The sequence below is a fragment of the Pseudorca crassidens genome, chromosome 4, assembly GCF_039906515.1.
Source record: "Pseudorca crassidens isolate mPseCra1 chromosome 4, mPseCra1.hap1, whole genome shotgun sequence".
In the NCBI taxonomy this organism is placed as follows: Eukaryota; Metazoa; Chordata; class Mammalia; order Artiodactyla; family Delphinidae; genus Pseudorca; species Pseudorca crassidens.
Genome location: NC_090299.1, coordinates 19,583,378 through 19,597,779, shown reverse-complemented (window position 1 = coordinate 19,597,779; position 14,402 = coordinate 19,583,378). Strand labels below are relative to the sequence as shown.

The window sequence follows — 14,402 nt, the reverse complement described above, 5'->3', positions numbered from 1 at the left end:
TGTCTCCTATGATATTCATGTCTCCTAAATCTGGTTAAGAATAAATGCTTCCTATCTTATTTTTCATACTTCTTAGCCACCTCTATAGTGCCTAATATAGTGCAGTATATGTTCAAAAATACTTGTCAATTGATGCTAATTCTACAGATAAAGTGACTCAGTCAGAATGTTAACGTCCTTAAGGTCACTGAAAGGAAGAGAATTAGAAAGTGAGAGTTCAGAGGTTCTCTCCTAGAGTCTCTCTACTTTACCATGCTGTCTCTAGGGAACAAGAAAAATGAATAACAAGTTGCAAATCAAAATAGCACTATTAAAATATAGGCTGAGCTTATGTATTGGAATACTTTGGTTCTATAATCACAAGCTCCGTAGCACTCAGCAACAAATGGACATTATTAAAGAAGTCCCCTCAAATCTTTTATTGAAGTGAGGTGAAGAATTCAGCAGCTACTCAATCTATCTAGCAAGCCAGCCAGCAGCCAGGCAAAGTAAACACCACCAACAATGTGAGCCAAAGCAGTAAGAATAACAGTCAAATTGCTTTGACTAATCAGTTCACCACACTGAAGGAGGCGCATGTGCCCACCGGCTAGGATCCGGTCCGTCCTTCTGTGAAGGGCAAGCAAAGCAGGAGGAGCCGCGGAAGATAAGTAGCGAGAAAGGCACAGAGGAGGGGGAGAACGTGTTGGAGAGCCACCACCGCATTAGCTACCGTATTAGGGTTGGTGATAATCGGAAGTGGTAATGAAGGTGGGAAGCAGCAGGCACCTGACGGAGGACAAGAAAGTCAGAGATGAAAAGTCAAAAAAGAGACAAACCCCACAGTCCCCCAGGGAAGCAGGCACCTGTCAGTCAGTGTGGTCGCCTCTGGAGACATCTGGAGACATCTGACACTATGCCTACGTGTGAGTGTGCTCGGAATGAGGAGAGGGCATCTGACAGCCTCGATAATGTCACGTTTTGAAAAATCTCTCATATGTGTATTTGTGGAGGGGAAGCAGTAGAGTGGTGGGGCACTCTGAGCTTGAGGAGCGCCGACGGGCACCAGCGTGCAAGGCTAGAGAGCGGCAGCCCAATCAGTCCGACTGTCTGGTGTACCGGGGACAGCGCTCTGGGTAGCGCCGCTTTCCACACCACCTGCTGCTGAGCCTGCCTCTACCATCACCACGCACAGTCCGACAACACGCTGTCACGACCGCGGCCACAGCAGCAAGACAAGGCACTCCGCTTCAGAAACAGGAACGCGTCACTTTCATGCCTAAAGAGTCCCACCCCAGAAAACGGTTAGAATGTAGAGATTCCAGAACTTCTAAGTCTGGGGAGGGATTTGGATCTCCACAGTAATTAATTTCCTGAGAGTTTCTGTTGGCCAGGGTTACATTCAGAATTCTCCATGCACCATTTTCATAAATCTATTAGACATCTGCTAATTTTGATATATGCCCTAATGACTCAGTCGGAGACAAGAAGCCGTTGTTGGAGGGAAGCTCCTGTCTCTGCTCTTCATCGCTTTCCCCGTCATCCCTCTCAGGAAAGTTCTGGAGACCCTTTAGCAGCTAAGACCAGAAAAGCAAAAAAGCTTTTAAGAGTGCGTTGTTCCCTCTAAAAGTCCACTGGGAGCAGAGGTGAGGACCCCTAACCACTGCCTGCATGAGTTCTTGGTGATGCTTCTTAAACGTACGTGCCCAGAAAAGCGTTTAGGTAAATGCCTTCTAGAACTTAGATGTTTCTGTTTCCAGGAACTGCATTTTGTGTGTAACTCCATTGAGCTGACTTATTATGGTTTTGTGAGTAACTGCTTTCATGCCAGTCTCCTCAATAATACTGTAACATACTTAAGAGCAGAGACTGTCTGTCTATATCTCTATATGCCTGGCTGTTAGTACGTGGCTGATCAATATCTATCTCTTGGAGGCACAGATGTGTGTGTGCTTAAAGCGTTAAGACTGAAGACCTAGGGAACAGACACTTTTCCCCTTCAGATTCAAGCATACCCTTGGTCACATAAAATAATGTGTGGAAGTAGTGGTGGAGGGGAATTTGGAGTAATTCTTCTATAAAAAAGAATGTCATGAATACATTAATATAAGTTAATTATCAGGAATTAAAGTAATATAAACAATCATTCTTTCAAAACAGATTTCTGCTTAATCACATTCAATTCTTAGTTACACCACAAAATAACTGACGAATCTTACAGCTTGTGATTTTGATCTTACATAAAGTTACATTTTGTCAGGATAATCTGAGGGCAAATGGAGGATACGTCTTAGAATTTATAAGCTTTTAGAGTTAATAATTAAGCTTGTCTTCAAAAACAAACTCATTTATTAAACTCAGTACTTTCTAAAACTAATTTTTATTATTTCAGGAAGATTAGTGACAATGAAATTAGAAATGAAGTACAAATTCAGTCTATAATTGATCAAGAACTTGAGATAAAATGAACTCAATAATAAAATCAAAAACCTCTACTGACCCAAGAGAAGTTCCTATTCGGCTATTTAAACATATTAGTCACTATCAATTAGATATATATTAACTTCTAATGTTATTAAAAGCAAAAGGATCTGGTTTTCTATCACTGTCATCCATATCTGAAGTCAAAAGCCTGAGGTTTTTAGATTCTTGTTCCCATCTCATCACCCTGCAACCTATTTTTCAACAGAGAACCCATATGCATCAGTCCTATTTGACAAAATGTATTTAGAAATGCAAAACTGGTGTAAAATATTTAGTAATGTCATGCTCTTTCCTTAACACGTCATGCACTTGTGGACATTTAAATCTCATTTTTTAAAAAAAGGTCTAGGGCCAAATTCATATAGTCACCTATTATTTGAATAGTGCAAAAAAAAGAGGGGCGTTTTCTTTTGAATAGGGGAAATTTTCTGACTAGATAAGTGTAGACAAATACCCCTGACCTAGATACTAAATTAAAGACAAAATGCTATAACAATCCTAATTATTCTCATAAAGTCACTGCTGAGCCCCTTATGCACAAGTGTGAATTTGGCACCCATAGCGCCCAACTCCAGACCTTCTATCTGGGGCCAGATTCCTCTGTGTACACCCTGAACAGGCCACTCTTCTGGCTCCCCTGTCAGACTGATAACTACGTAGTGTTGATTGCCTGAAGGGGGCTATATCAATCCTGAGCCAGGAAGTTGAAAGTATTCCTTCCTATGGAGAGCAGAGAGCTCTGCAAAAACAGTTGTCTTCCTCCCATTACATTTCCTGTGAAGTTTTATAAGGAGAAAACATGAACAGACAGACGTTTGCTATCCTAGCACAGTAATGAAAAATTCCTAAAGTTCTAACCTACTCTTCAGATGTTGTCCAGGATCCATTTACCTCTTTGATATTAAGAGAAAACCATAAATGATATTTGGCAGGGGTCAATTGTTCCTTGAGATATTCTTATCTCCACCCACCCACCCCCGCCCAATTCTTTTTTTTTTTTTTTTTTTCGGTACGTGGGCCTCTCACTGTTGTGGCCTCTCCCGTAGCGGAGCACAGGCTCCGGACGTGCAGGCTCAGCGGCCATGGCTCACGGGCCCAGCCGCTCCGCGGCATGTGGGATCTTCCCGGACCGGGGCACGAACCCGTGTCCCTTGCATCGGCAGGCGGACTCTTAACCACTGCGCCACCAGGGAAGCCCCCCTCCCAACCCCACCCAATTCTTAATCCTCCTACTTAGTTTAAAACTTTCTCAAGTTGATCTGCCATCAGTAGTCAAATTGAAATGATGAATTAATTGAATCTCATAAATGAGTTAATACTAATTATTAGTTTCCTGTGTTGCTCCTCCTAGGAGTAAGTGCATCTAAAATCTCTTTGAGGAAGAGAGAAATGCTTAACCCAAACTCGGCCACAGTGTAAACATTATAGTCAAAGGAAACTGGAGATTTCACAAGGCCTGGGGCTGCTGTGAATTCAATGTCAACCTTCAGCTTCAGTTTCTCAACTGGACTAGATGAAATCCTTTTCGACTCAAACATTCTATTCTTCATCATATTCTACATCAGTTAAATTTAGGAAGTGTGATTCTAAGATGATTTTAGTTGGGGGACTTCAGATGATCCTCAAATCACACTACAGATTACTATCTACTTCATTTGCCTAATAAGATCAGTCATAATTAAGAATAGTCTTCCTTCTGCAACCTTGGTTCTGTTAATAATACTGTCTTCATCTGGGCTTAAATGAATAAACACAATTGTAAGCATGTTTGGTTTCAAGATGATGGAATAAAGGCCTTTCTCACCCCTTCACCTCTCAAAAATTACCCCCTAAACAACACAGAAAACAAAGAACACAAATTTCATCTTCCATGAAACCAGAAGTATTTGTAACTGCACTCCACAATATATGAAAAGGAGATAAGTTGGAAGAATGGTGAATGATTTAACAGAGAGAAGGAAGGTCTAACCAGAGTGCCTGTAACAAAAAATAAGCTGATCCACCCAATACCGGAAAAGACTTGGAAACTAAGGGCAAAAGAAATCTCAGAAAGCAGAGACAAGGCAGGAACCTAAAATGGAGGAATCCGCTGAAATTTTGTGTAAGTGGTGTGTAGTAACCCTCCCCCTAGATTGCTAACCTCCAGCTGATATGATCAAGTGACAACCCTCCCACATCCCTATAAGAAATATAGGATACGAAATCTCTGGAGAAATAGAAACAGAGATTCTCTAAATGCGGGGATACCAGGCCCAGGGGAGGGTAGGAACTAAGAATGGGGGGAACCCTGGCCAGTTCCAGAATACTAGCAGCCAGGTTTATTATCTCCCAACCCCTACTCCCTTGTGACATTAAAAAAAAAAAAAAAGATACTGCATCTCTGAAATAAGAAAGAATGCTATAACAAAGGAATACTCATAAGACAAAAAGAGCTCTTAGAGATTAAAAATATAATAGATAAAATGGAAAAAAATTCAGTGAAAGAGTTGGGAAATATAGCCAAGGAAATATCTCAGAAAGAACAGAAAAGACAATCACTGGAAAACAGGATAGAAGAGATACAAAAACTAGGGGATCAGCCCAGGAGATCCAAAGTCCAAATAATAGATTTCCAGAAAGAAAGAAGAAATATGAAAATAACAGGTAGGAAATAATAAAAGAAATAATACAAGAAAACCTCCCAGAACCAAAGGGCATAATCTCCAAATACTGAAAGGGTTTACCAAGTATCCAGTTCACTGAATGAAAAAAAAGACCCATATCAAGGCATATCATCTAGACATTTCAGAACAACACTAATGATGAGATCATTCTAAAAGCTTCCTGAAGAAAAAAAAAATTAAAAACCACAAACAAAGGAAGTCAGAGGGTTTTGGAAGGGATGTCTTCGGGAAAACACACACAGTAAGAGACTGTAAAAGGTTTTGCTAAAGAGGCAAGAACAAGATGGAACACATATTTACTCCATGAAAAACAACTAATTATAAAAGAAAAGAAATGCAATCATACTATACTACTTGACTCAGCAGTGAATAATAGTTACATGATCATAATAATGAAGACTTTAAGTAAGATATTAACCACAAATTGTACCAAACCATGTGATGGAGGATGGGGGAGAATAAAAGGTATAAGTGAGTGAAAATTGTTTCCTGAGAATACTGATGACATCTAAAAACATGAATAACAAGATAGCTATACCTGAAGGAGTTTTAAGTGGAATGAAATGGAGGGGACAAGCAGAAAAAAGGAGAAAATCAGGGAACTGCTATGGGTTTGCTGTTGTTCTTATAAGCCACATTTTTTAGTATTAAGTTTTAAAACTATATTCTTGCATTATTTTGAAACTATATAAAATAATTTACAACAAACCAACAAAAATGACAACTCTCTATTGTACATAGTGAAATTACTACTCTACAGGATAAACTAAAAATACAATTCAAAGTTTCAGATTATTAAAGGTCTCAAGTCTAATGCCATGCTGTACTATTCTTGAAAATTATAACTATGGAGAAACCTGCCTCTTCCTTAATAATGCTAGTTTGACTTCAGTCCTTAAAGTCCAAATTCCTATCCCTGGAGATTCAACAGTGACTTGGCAAATCTCTGACTTCCACTCCAGCGGTGGAAGGGAAGTGCTACTTCCAGTCTGAAACACAAGCCAACATGCACAGCACTGCTCTCAATCCCACAGCCAAGCTAAACCTAGACTGGAACATTTTCACAGGCCAGTACCATAGAAACTAACATCCAAGTAGACAATTTGGGTTACGAGGCATTGTGTACTCATCTTCAGATCCCCTATCATACAAAGTTGAGCATCAGAAGCTCTATTATTTTTTTAAATCTTCTCATCACTCTGTGGATTTATTTTATATAACTTTCAAAATAAAAATTGAATATATTTATGGTATATAATATGATGATTTGATATACATATACAGTTGACCCTTGAACAACACGGGTTTGAACTGTGCAAGTCCATTTGTACACATATTTTTTTAACAAGTATATTGGAAAAAGTTTTGGAGATTTGTGACAATTTGAAAAAACTCACAGGCAAACTCTGTAGCCTGGAAATATTGAAAAAACTAAGAAAAATTTAGGTATGTCATTAATGCCTAAGATATATGTAGATACTAGTCTATCATTACATAGGCATAAGGTGAGTGACATTTAATTATAATGTTTAAATAATTAAATAATATATTTTAAACATATTTAATAATAGCAATAATGTTAGTTTTCTTACTGCTTTGTAACTTTGCTTTCAAAGAATTACATTACCATATAGTATGCGTCTCTCTCTCTCTCTTTCAATTGGAGAAGACGTGTGTCAGCCTATCATCACAGGTAAGTGGTTTTAAAAAAACATAATTATGTTTCCAATACTGTATTATGAATATGGCATGGTAATAATACCATATGCCACAAGAATTTTATAACGGTTCATTCGTTATTTATAGGCTACTGTGAAGCAGCCATATTGATTACACCAGGCTACCATAAAGCAATCATATTGCTGCTTCTTCGTTATCAATGCATGAATCATTATACCTGCAAATAAATATGAATTTCTTTTTCACATAATTTTTGATGTCTAGTGTTAGTATCAATAATACATATAATGTCTGCCGTGTTTTGTATCATATAAGACAATATCGTTGTAGGTACTGACAGATGATTCATTTTGTAAACAGATGACATAAGCATGGTATCAATAGATACAGTACAATACTGTAAATGTATTTTCTTTTCCTTATGCTTTTCTTAATAACATTTTCTTGCTCTTACTCTATTGAAGAATACAATTATAAAATATGTACATATAACATACAAAATCTGCGTTAATCAACTGTTTATGTTATCGGCAAGGCTCTGGTCAACAGTAGGCTATTAGTAGTTAAGTTTTAGGAGGAGTCAAAAGTTATACATGGATTTTAGACTGTGCGGGGAGTCGGCACCCCTAACCTCTGGGTTATTCAAGAGTCAACTGTACATAGTGAAGTGATTACTGCAGGCAAGGTAATTAACATATCCAGCTCCTCACATAGTTACATTTTGTGTGTGTGTGACGAAGAAACCTGAAATCTACCCTCTTAGCAAATAGTCCAAATATGGAAACAACCTAAGTGTCATAGACCCATGAATGTTAAAAGAAACTGTGGTATATATATATATATATATACAATGTAATATCAATATTATTCAGCCTCTACAAAGGAGATCCTGAGATTTGTGACAACATGGACGAACCTGGAAGACATTAGGCTAAATGAAATAAGCCAGACACAGAAAGAAAAAAACTGCATGATCTCACTTATAAGTGGAATCTAAAAAAGTCAAATACATAGAAGGAGAGAGTAGAACTGTAGTTACCAGGGGCTGGGAGGTGGGGAAACTGGGGAGATGTTGGTCAAAGGGTACAAAGTTGAAGTTATGTAGGATGCATAAGTCTAGAGATCTAATGTAGAGTATGAGGACTATAGTTAATAAGACTATATTGAATACAGAAGCTCTATTATTGATTTACTAACTAATCTTTAGAAATTGAGTTAACTTCATTGTGTATCAATTTCCTCATTTGCCAAATGGGAAAACCTGCTTTAAAGAGGTGTGATTGAAGTTAATTCATTTAAATGACAGCATGAGGTATAATATAAACACAAATTACTGCTTTAATTATGACAAATTTTTGGCAGCACTTCCTCAAGAAAAACTAAACAGAATCCTCTCTCTTTTTTTTTTTAAGTACGTTTATTATAATTTTTTTTTTTTGGCTGAGAGGTTTGCGGGATCTTAGTTCCCCAGACCAGGGACTGAAGCCAGGCCACGGCAGTGAAAGCACTGAGTACTAACCACTGGACCACCAGGGAGTTCCCCAGAATCCTCTCTTCTAGAAGCCTTTCTCTCTTAAAGATAACACTGCTGAGAAATCTAATGACTTCTTGCATGTATGTTAATGAGTAAGGATTGAGTCTTCTTACTAAAAGTAAGACAAAACACAAAGTTTTTCCCTTTATTTACCAAATATTTGCCAACTATGGGTCAATTCTTCCCTTTTCTTGAACCTCTTCTCTCTAGGCAGCCTTGTCTTAGTACCACCTACTCCTTCGTCTTTTTCCGTGTCTTCTGCTTGCTACTCTTTCTTTCTGCCCCTCTAAACAAAAAAGTTCCCCTCAGAAAACTAGCTCAGGCTCCCTTTGTTTCTCTCTTCGCACTCCCTCCTTGGGTAATATCATGAACTCACACAACTCTATAACAATTCCCATTAGACGCTCAAATTCTCCCAAGCTTTAAATGTGCATCTTCCTGCTTGACACTTCTATCAAAATTATCTGAAAACTCAGATTCTACTCTGTTTGTTCTTTTCTTTTCAACAATGACATCACGATCTTAGTCATCTACATCAAAATCACCAAGTCATCTCTGACCCTGCTTTCTCTTTAAACCCCTGATGGACAGTTAGCTGCAAATTCCCATAGATTCTTTGTGTATTCTCTTTTCCTATCTCTCCCCATTCCATCCCACCAGTCCTACACGATTACAGATCCTAATCTCAGCCTGGAAAGCTACAATAGCCCCCTAATTTATTTATTCACATTCTGCCAATTGCCACTTCAATCCATCCTGTTCTCAGAGTGGCTTTTATCAAACTGTTGCCGCTTTGAAACAATCAGTGGCTCCCTATTGCCTCCCCTTGACATACAAGATCCTATACATTAATGCCCCAAATAAGCTATGTTTCAGTAAAACTCAATTAATATTCCCTGGACATGCCTGGCATTTTGGAAGTGGGAGGGCTTGAATTAATTGCCCATCCTGTCTCTGCCTCCTATCCTATTTACTTTTTAAGGCTCATAAAGGTTTTCTTGATTTCTCCACAACCTTGTGTTGTCTATTTCTTCTTTGCACTTGACTCATCAGAGCTCTATTCTGTGTGTATGTATTTAAGCACTTATTTTACTCTAACTTACAGCATAATTGTTCATACGTAGTTTCATTTCCATCTCTCCCTTATGAGATTTTAAACTCCTTGAGTGCAGTAAAGTTGGCGTACTCATCTTTGTGGCTTACTGTACCTAGTCTGCACTTTGCACATGTAAACGCTTAAGAAATGCCTTTGAATTAAAACTCATAAGAACTGCCTTCAAATGCTTTTGGAGTTCATCAGACATATTTAATAACTAAAAACTTCGAGAATGAGTTAATCTTGCCAGTGACATACTACTTGGTCCTAGATTTGCAAACAATTGGGAAAAAAGAAGTTTTGTTTTGAATCAATGGTTGGATAAAGAGTTCTATTAAAGGATTAAAAAAAAAGTCTTCTTAGTGATATAGTAGATGACACTTTTCCTCCTAAGTCAGTCTGTTTAAAATTCCCAGATGTAATACTGGAGCATGGAGCAGTGAAATGAGCAACAGGGTTATGCTAAGGAATCCTTTTGGTAAAAGTGGGATTCTACCCTCGGCATTCTGCTGGATGTTAAATTCGGCTATTCTATTCTGCCTACTGAAAATGACCCTGGGGCTTTGGTAGACTGGGTATCCTTCTCCAATTCCATTCTGGGGCTGTATGCTTACTTTTTGAGCTATTAAACTGTGGCCATATTCTACTCAAAGGTGGAATAAAGAGCTAATCTCTGCTACAGATATCAAGTTAGTCTCTGCCGTTACCAAGTGACAGGCCTCAAAGAAACAAGAAGAGTTTGCTGCTCTACCTCTAGAAGGAACCTTTATTAATGGATATCGCCTTCAAATGACTGGGTCTTTTCAGCCAGCTGTATTTACTTTACAAAATAAGTACACTACAACATTTACCTGTTGAATTATGTAAAGTCAGAAGATAGATAGGAAAGATGTTCTCTTACGAGTTAGACATCGAGGCTACATTAGAATTTGTCCCAGTGCTTTGTGTAATTGACCTCAAGCTTCAAAAAGCAAAATGTGTAATCTCTGCTCCCCCCCCTACGTTCTCAGATAAGAGTGCTCTGGTGTCCCATTTATTGTGGATTTACGATAAAAGGAAAAAAAAAAACTAAAGAATCAAGAAGTTGAGCTGGGTTATAAAAACCAAATTGGCAAAAGGAAAAATGGACAACGTCTTAAAACCTTAGGGAGGCGGGGAAGCGAGCTGGCCGCGCTTTAATCCGAAAGGACCTACTTTCCCTCCATTTCCTGGGCCATTTCCAATCCAGGCTAAACTTCAGCAATAAGTGAACCACACTGGGAAGCGTCGCTCGTTTTAAATCAGAAACCTTCCCTAGATGACCTACTCCCAGCCAATGATTTGCGTTTTTAATAGACAAGTCCGGCCGAGCCAGGTGCGGGCTCTGACCAGCCGAGCAGTGCGCTACCCGACCGGTTCGAGGTCGTCCCAGAAACCTCGCACCCCGCCTGTGGGCAGCTTGCGGGCAGCAGGGGGCGCTGCGGAACCTCCGTCCCTTCCCGGGAGAACCCCTTCCCCGGCCCAGGCGGTTAGTCCAGCCCGTCACGACTGGCCCCAAGTTCTCTACCTCCTAAAAAAGACGCCCAAGGTACGTGACAAAAGAAACAGCACGCTCCCTATAAAACGTCCTTATCCTCTCTGAGTCTCGCGGCTGGTTAAAGGCTGTTTCCAAGATTTAGCAATTAAGAAAAGTTGTTATTTCTCACACATTAAAGCGCGGGCCTCTACCTTTCTTTAAAAAAGAAACAGCTACTGACCCTGAGCCGCCTGGGAACCACAACTAAGAACCTCAAAGCGGTGCCGGCGGCCGCCCCGCGGCCGCTCTCTCCCCGGGAGACCCGCTGGGGCTTCGGCTCCAGTTTACCCCCAAACTGTGACTGGACCGTCGGGAAAAGAGGTGAAAGGGCAAACCTTCACCCCACACTCTGTATCGCACACCGCCCCCTCCCTTCTCCCCACGCCCGACGGCCGGGAGCGTCGGAGGGGACTGAGGCTCCCAGGGTGGCTTCACGCTGAACGCCGGGAGGAAGCCGGGGTTCGAGCTCGCGCCGGTGTCTAAGCACCCTTCCCCTTCTTTGACCTCCCGGGGTAAGCTCCGGGACCCCGGGGTCTATCTTCCGCGAGGTCCCCTGACCACAGGCAGGGGCACGCCGGTCCTCGGTTGCTGGAGAGCAGGCGTCTGCTTACTGGAAAGCGTGCCTGGCGTCCGTTGTGTCAGTCCGCGGGGCTGTTCCGTGCGCTCGAGCCGGGACGGACACCCCGGCCACGCCTTCGGCACCCCCAAGTCCTCTACAGAACAGCACCAAGGGTGCGAGACCCCGCCCTAGGTCTACCGTACACCCGAGCCGCCCCGCATAGGACTGCGGTGGAGGGTGGGCTCTGAGGGTCCGGGGCACATCGCGAGGCGGCTGTGGGCGCGCCTTCCCGCACCCCGCCAGGCGCGGTCCTCCCGAGGCGCGGGCCGCGGGCCGGCCGGGTACTCACATGTCGGGCCCCGGCGGGAAGGGCGGCAGGCAGTAGTCGTGCGGTTCCCGCTGCAAGGGCGCCAAGCGCGGCTCGAGCCCCCCGTTGACGCCCCTCCAGCCCCGTCGGCGGCGCTGCGGCTCCGCGCCTTCGTCCTCGCCCTCCTCCTCCTCCTCCGGCGCGGGGAAGGTCACCCTCGCTTGCTCCTTGCACTTGCTGACCTTGGTGGACATCGCGCCGGCTGCGGTCCGAGCGCGGGGATGCCGGCCGGCGGCCTCCTTCTCCACCGCCGCCGCCGCGCGGTCTCCCCGCGGCGCCCCTTCCCTACCTTCCGCGGCTCCAGCAGTCCCGGGCAGCCCCGGGCGTGGAGGCAGGAAGAGGGAACGGCGCGGCCCGAGACCGAGCAGTTAGAGGCGGGAACCAAAGCCGTGTCGCCGCCGCCGCCCACCATCAAACCGTGGGGGAAGCCGCCACGCCCGTGGCTGTGAGGAGGAAGCCCGGGGCCGAGCGGGCCGCTGGTACTGGGAAACGCTCTCCCGCCCCGCGGCGGCGGCGACGGCGATGCCCCCTCCGTGCCCGTCTCCTGTTTCCGACAGCATCACTTGCTAGGACAGTACAGTTACTCAGGGTGAAGGAGAGAGAGAGAGGGAGGAAGGGAGGAAGGGAGTGAGGGGGAGGGAGGAAGGGAAGGAGGGAGGGAGAAGAGGGGAAGAATCAATTCCTTATCAGACAGTGAGAGCTGGAGAGGAAATCAGACAGGCCAGCAGGTAGGGAGTAAGGAATCAGAGAAACTTCCCTCCCCAATTTCCCCTTTCTCTTCCAAAAGAGCCTTTCTCCACTTAGAGATACAAGTTTCCCAAGGAAGGGAAAAGGAAGTCGTCTGGCTTGTTGATTTTCCTGCAGTTGTATTTACCCTGTTCAACTTTATATTTGTTTCAACAAGCACCGTTGCTTCGTTGTGTTACTTACTCTAAGACTTCGTTGAACCTACAGAGGTTTAAGTCCATTTCCCCAAGTGCCAAGAATGGTAATGTTTTAATCGTGCGTGATGCTTCAGGGGTTTTTTTTTGTTTGTTTGTTTTAAATGAATTTCAAAACATCTAACAAGATTTATATACTTTCCAAGAAATATTTTCCAGCAAAATTTAAAGTATTCTTTTTAAAACTTAAAAATTGCATTTTAAAATTCAAGAGCAGTATTTCTTCTGGGAGAAAAAACTTGTGGAATTTTAGTCAGAATGAGTTTTAGGGATCAAGGAATTTATCACTCGTTTTAGAAATAAGAAAACTGAGGCCTAGAGAGACTGAGTAAACTACTCAAGGTAGGTAATAGAAAACTCAGATGAGACCTAGGCAAGTGTATTTTCTAAAGTTTTCTATTGCCTCAAATAAACAGCTTTCCAGCAAGTCCAACTTGGAATAATCACAGAAATACCAGGTACGCTACTATGAAATAAGATACTCATTTTTACCGTTGTCCAATTATACTGTATTTTTTTGAAGAGCAATTCTTCTCAAATTTAAAGAAAGCACAAGAAAATTTAGCTCTTTTGAACTACGGTCTTAAAAAGTAAATAATATATTGTGTGTTTTATTAAGATGATAATGTCTGTATGTTTTAGGAAGCAATGATGTTTATTTATACACCTGGTACAGAAAAAACAAATAAGGTCTGGTGTTTTACAGTTGGAAACACCCTTCCCATACCAGCACATACAGAAGTAGAAGTGTCAAAATCCTCACAATGCAAGTTTCCAGACCCCTTCAATTCCACCTCTGAACGATCTCTAAAGCAGGACTGCTTTCCGTACCCCCAAACCACTGCTTCAGTTAAGGCTCCCATCATCCTCCCTGCCATCTAGTCTTTCTGCAGCCCACCTCTCCCCACAGCATTTCATTCTCCACGCTGCTAGAGAGACCATGCTCAGAGCAAGTCTGATCATGAATTTTCACTGTAAAAATCTCTGGTGGCTTCCCACTGCTCTCAGGTTAAAATCCAAATTTGACATGCCCAGCCCTTTGTGGTCTGACCTTAATTCTTCAGTCTCTCCTCCCATCCTCCTTCGTATACATCCTAACTCCAGTTACGCTGAACTTCTCACTCATCACCCTACATTCTAGCCACTTTCCTGTTTCCCTGCCTTTGTCTGTGGTATTCCTGTCACTGAAACATCTCTCTCCCCTCAGCCACCTGGCACACTTTTACTTTCCCTAAAGACCTAGATTAGGTACGGCATCCAATCTGATATCCCTCCTGCCTCCCAGTTAGTTCCCACAGCTCATGATCCGCACCCATGGCACTCTGTGGGTACCACAATCTTACCAGTAGTCATAGCACTTTGAAATTAACTCCTTATATTCCTGTCTCTTTTAAGACTGACTTCCTTGCGGGTGGTTTGGGGTCTTATATACCTTGAGCTTCTTGAGAGTTTATCTTTTCGTCTTTGCATCAGTACCTGATGTGCAGGAGAAGCTCAATAAATGTTGAATGAATTCAGGAAGTCTACAGGTTCTTTATAATTAT

General features: G+C 42.3%; 1 protein-coding gene across 3 annotated transcripts in view; it reads right to left on the bottom strand.

Annotated features, from left to right (window-relative positions):
* Nucleotides 1-12,535, bottom strand: part of TRPC3 (transient receptor potential cation channel subfamily C member 3) — an 82,212-nt gene extending 69,677 nt beyond the window's left edge. For all 3 annotated transcript variants that reach the window (XM_067735151.1, XM_067735152.1, XM_067735153.1), the window contains exon 1: nucleotides 11,900-12,535. In XM_067735151.1, coding sequence (XP_067591252.1) covers nucleotides 11,900-12,111 — 212 coding nt within the window. In that variant the 5' untranslated portion in view covers nucleotides 12,112-12,535. The remainder of the gene's footprint in view (nucleotides 1-11,899) is intronic.
* Between the last annotated feature and the right edge of the window lie 1,867 nt (nucleotides 12,536-14,402).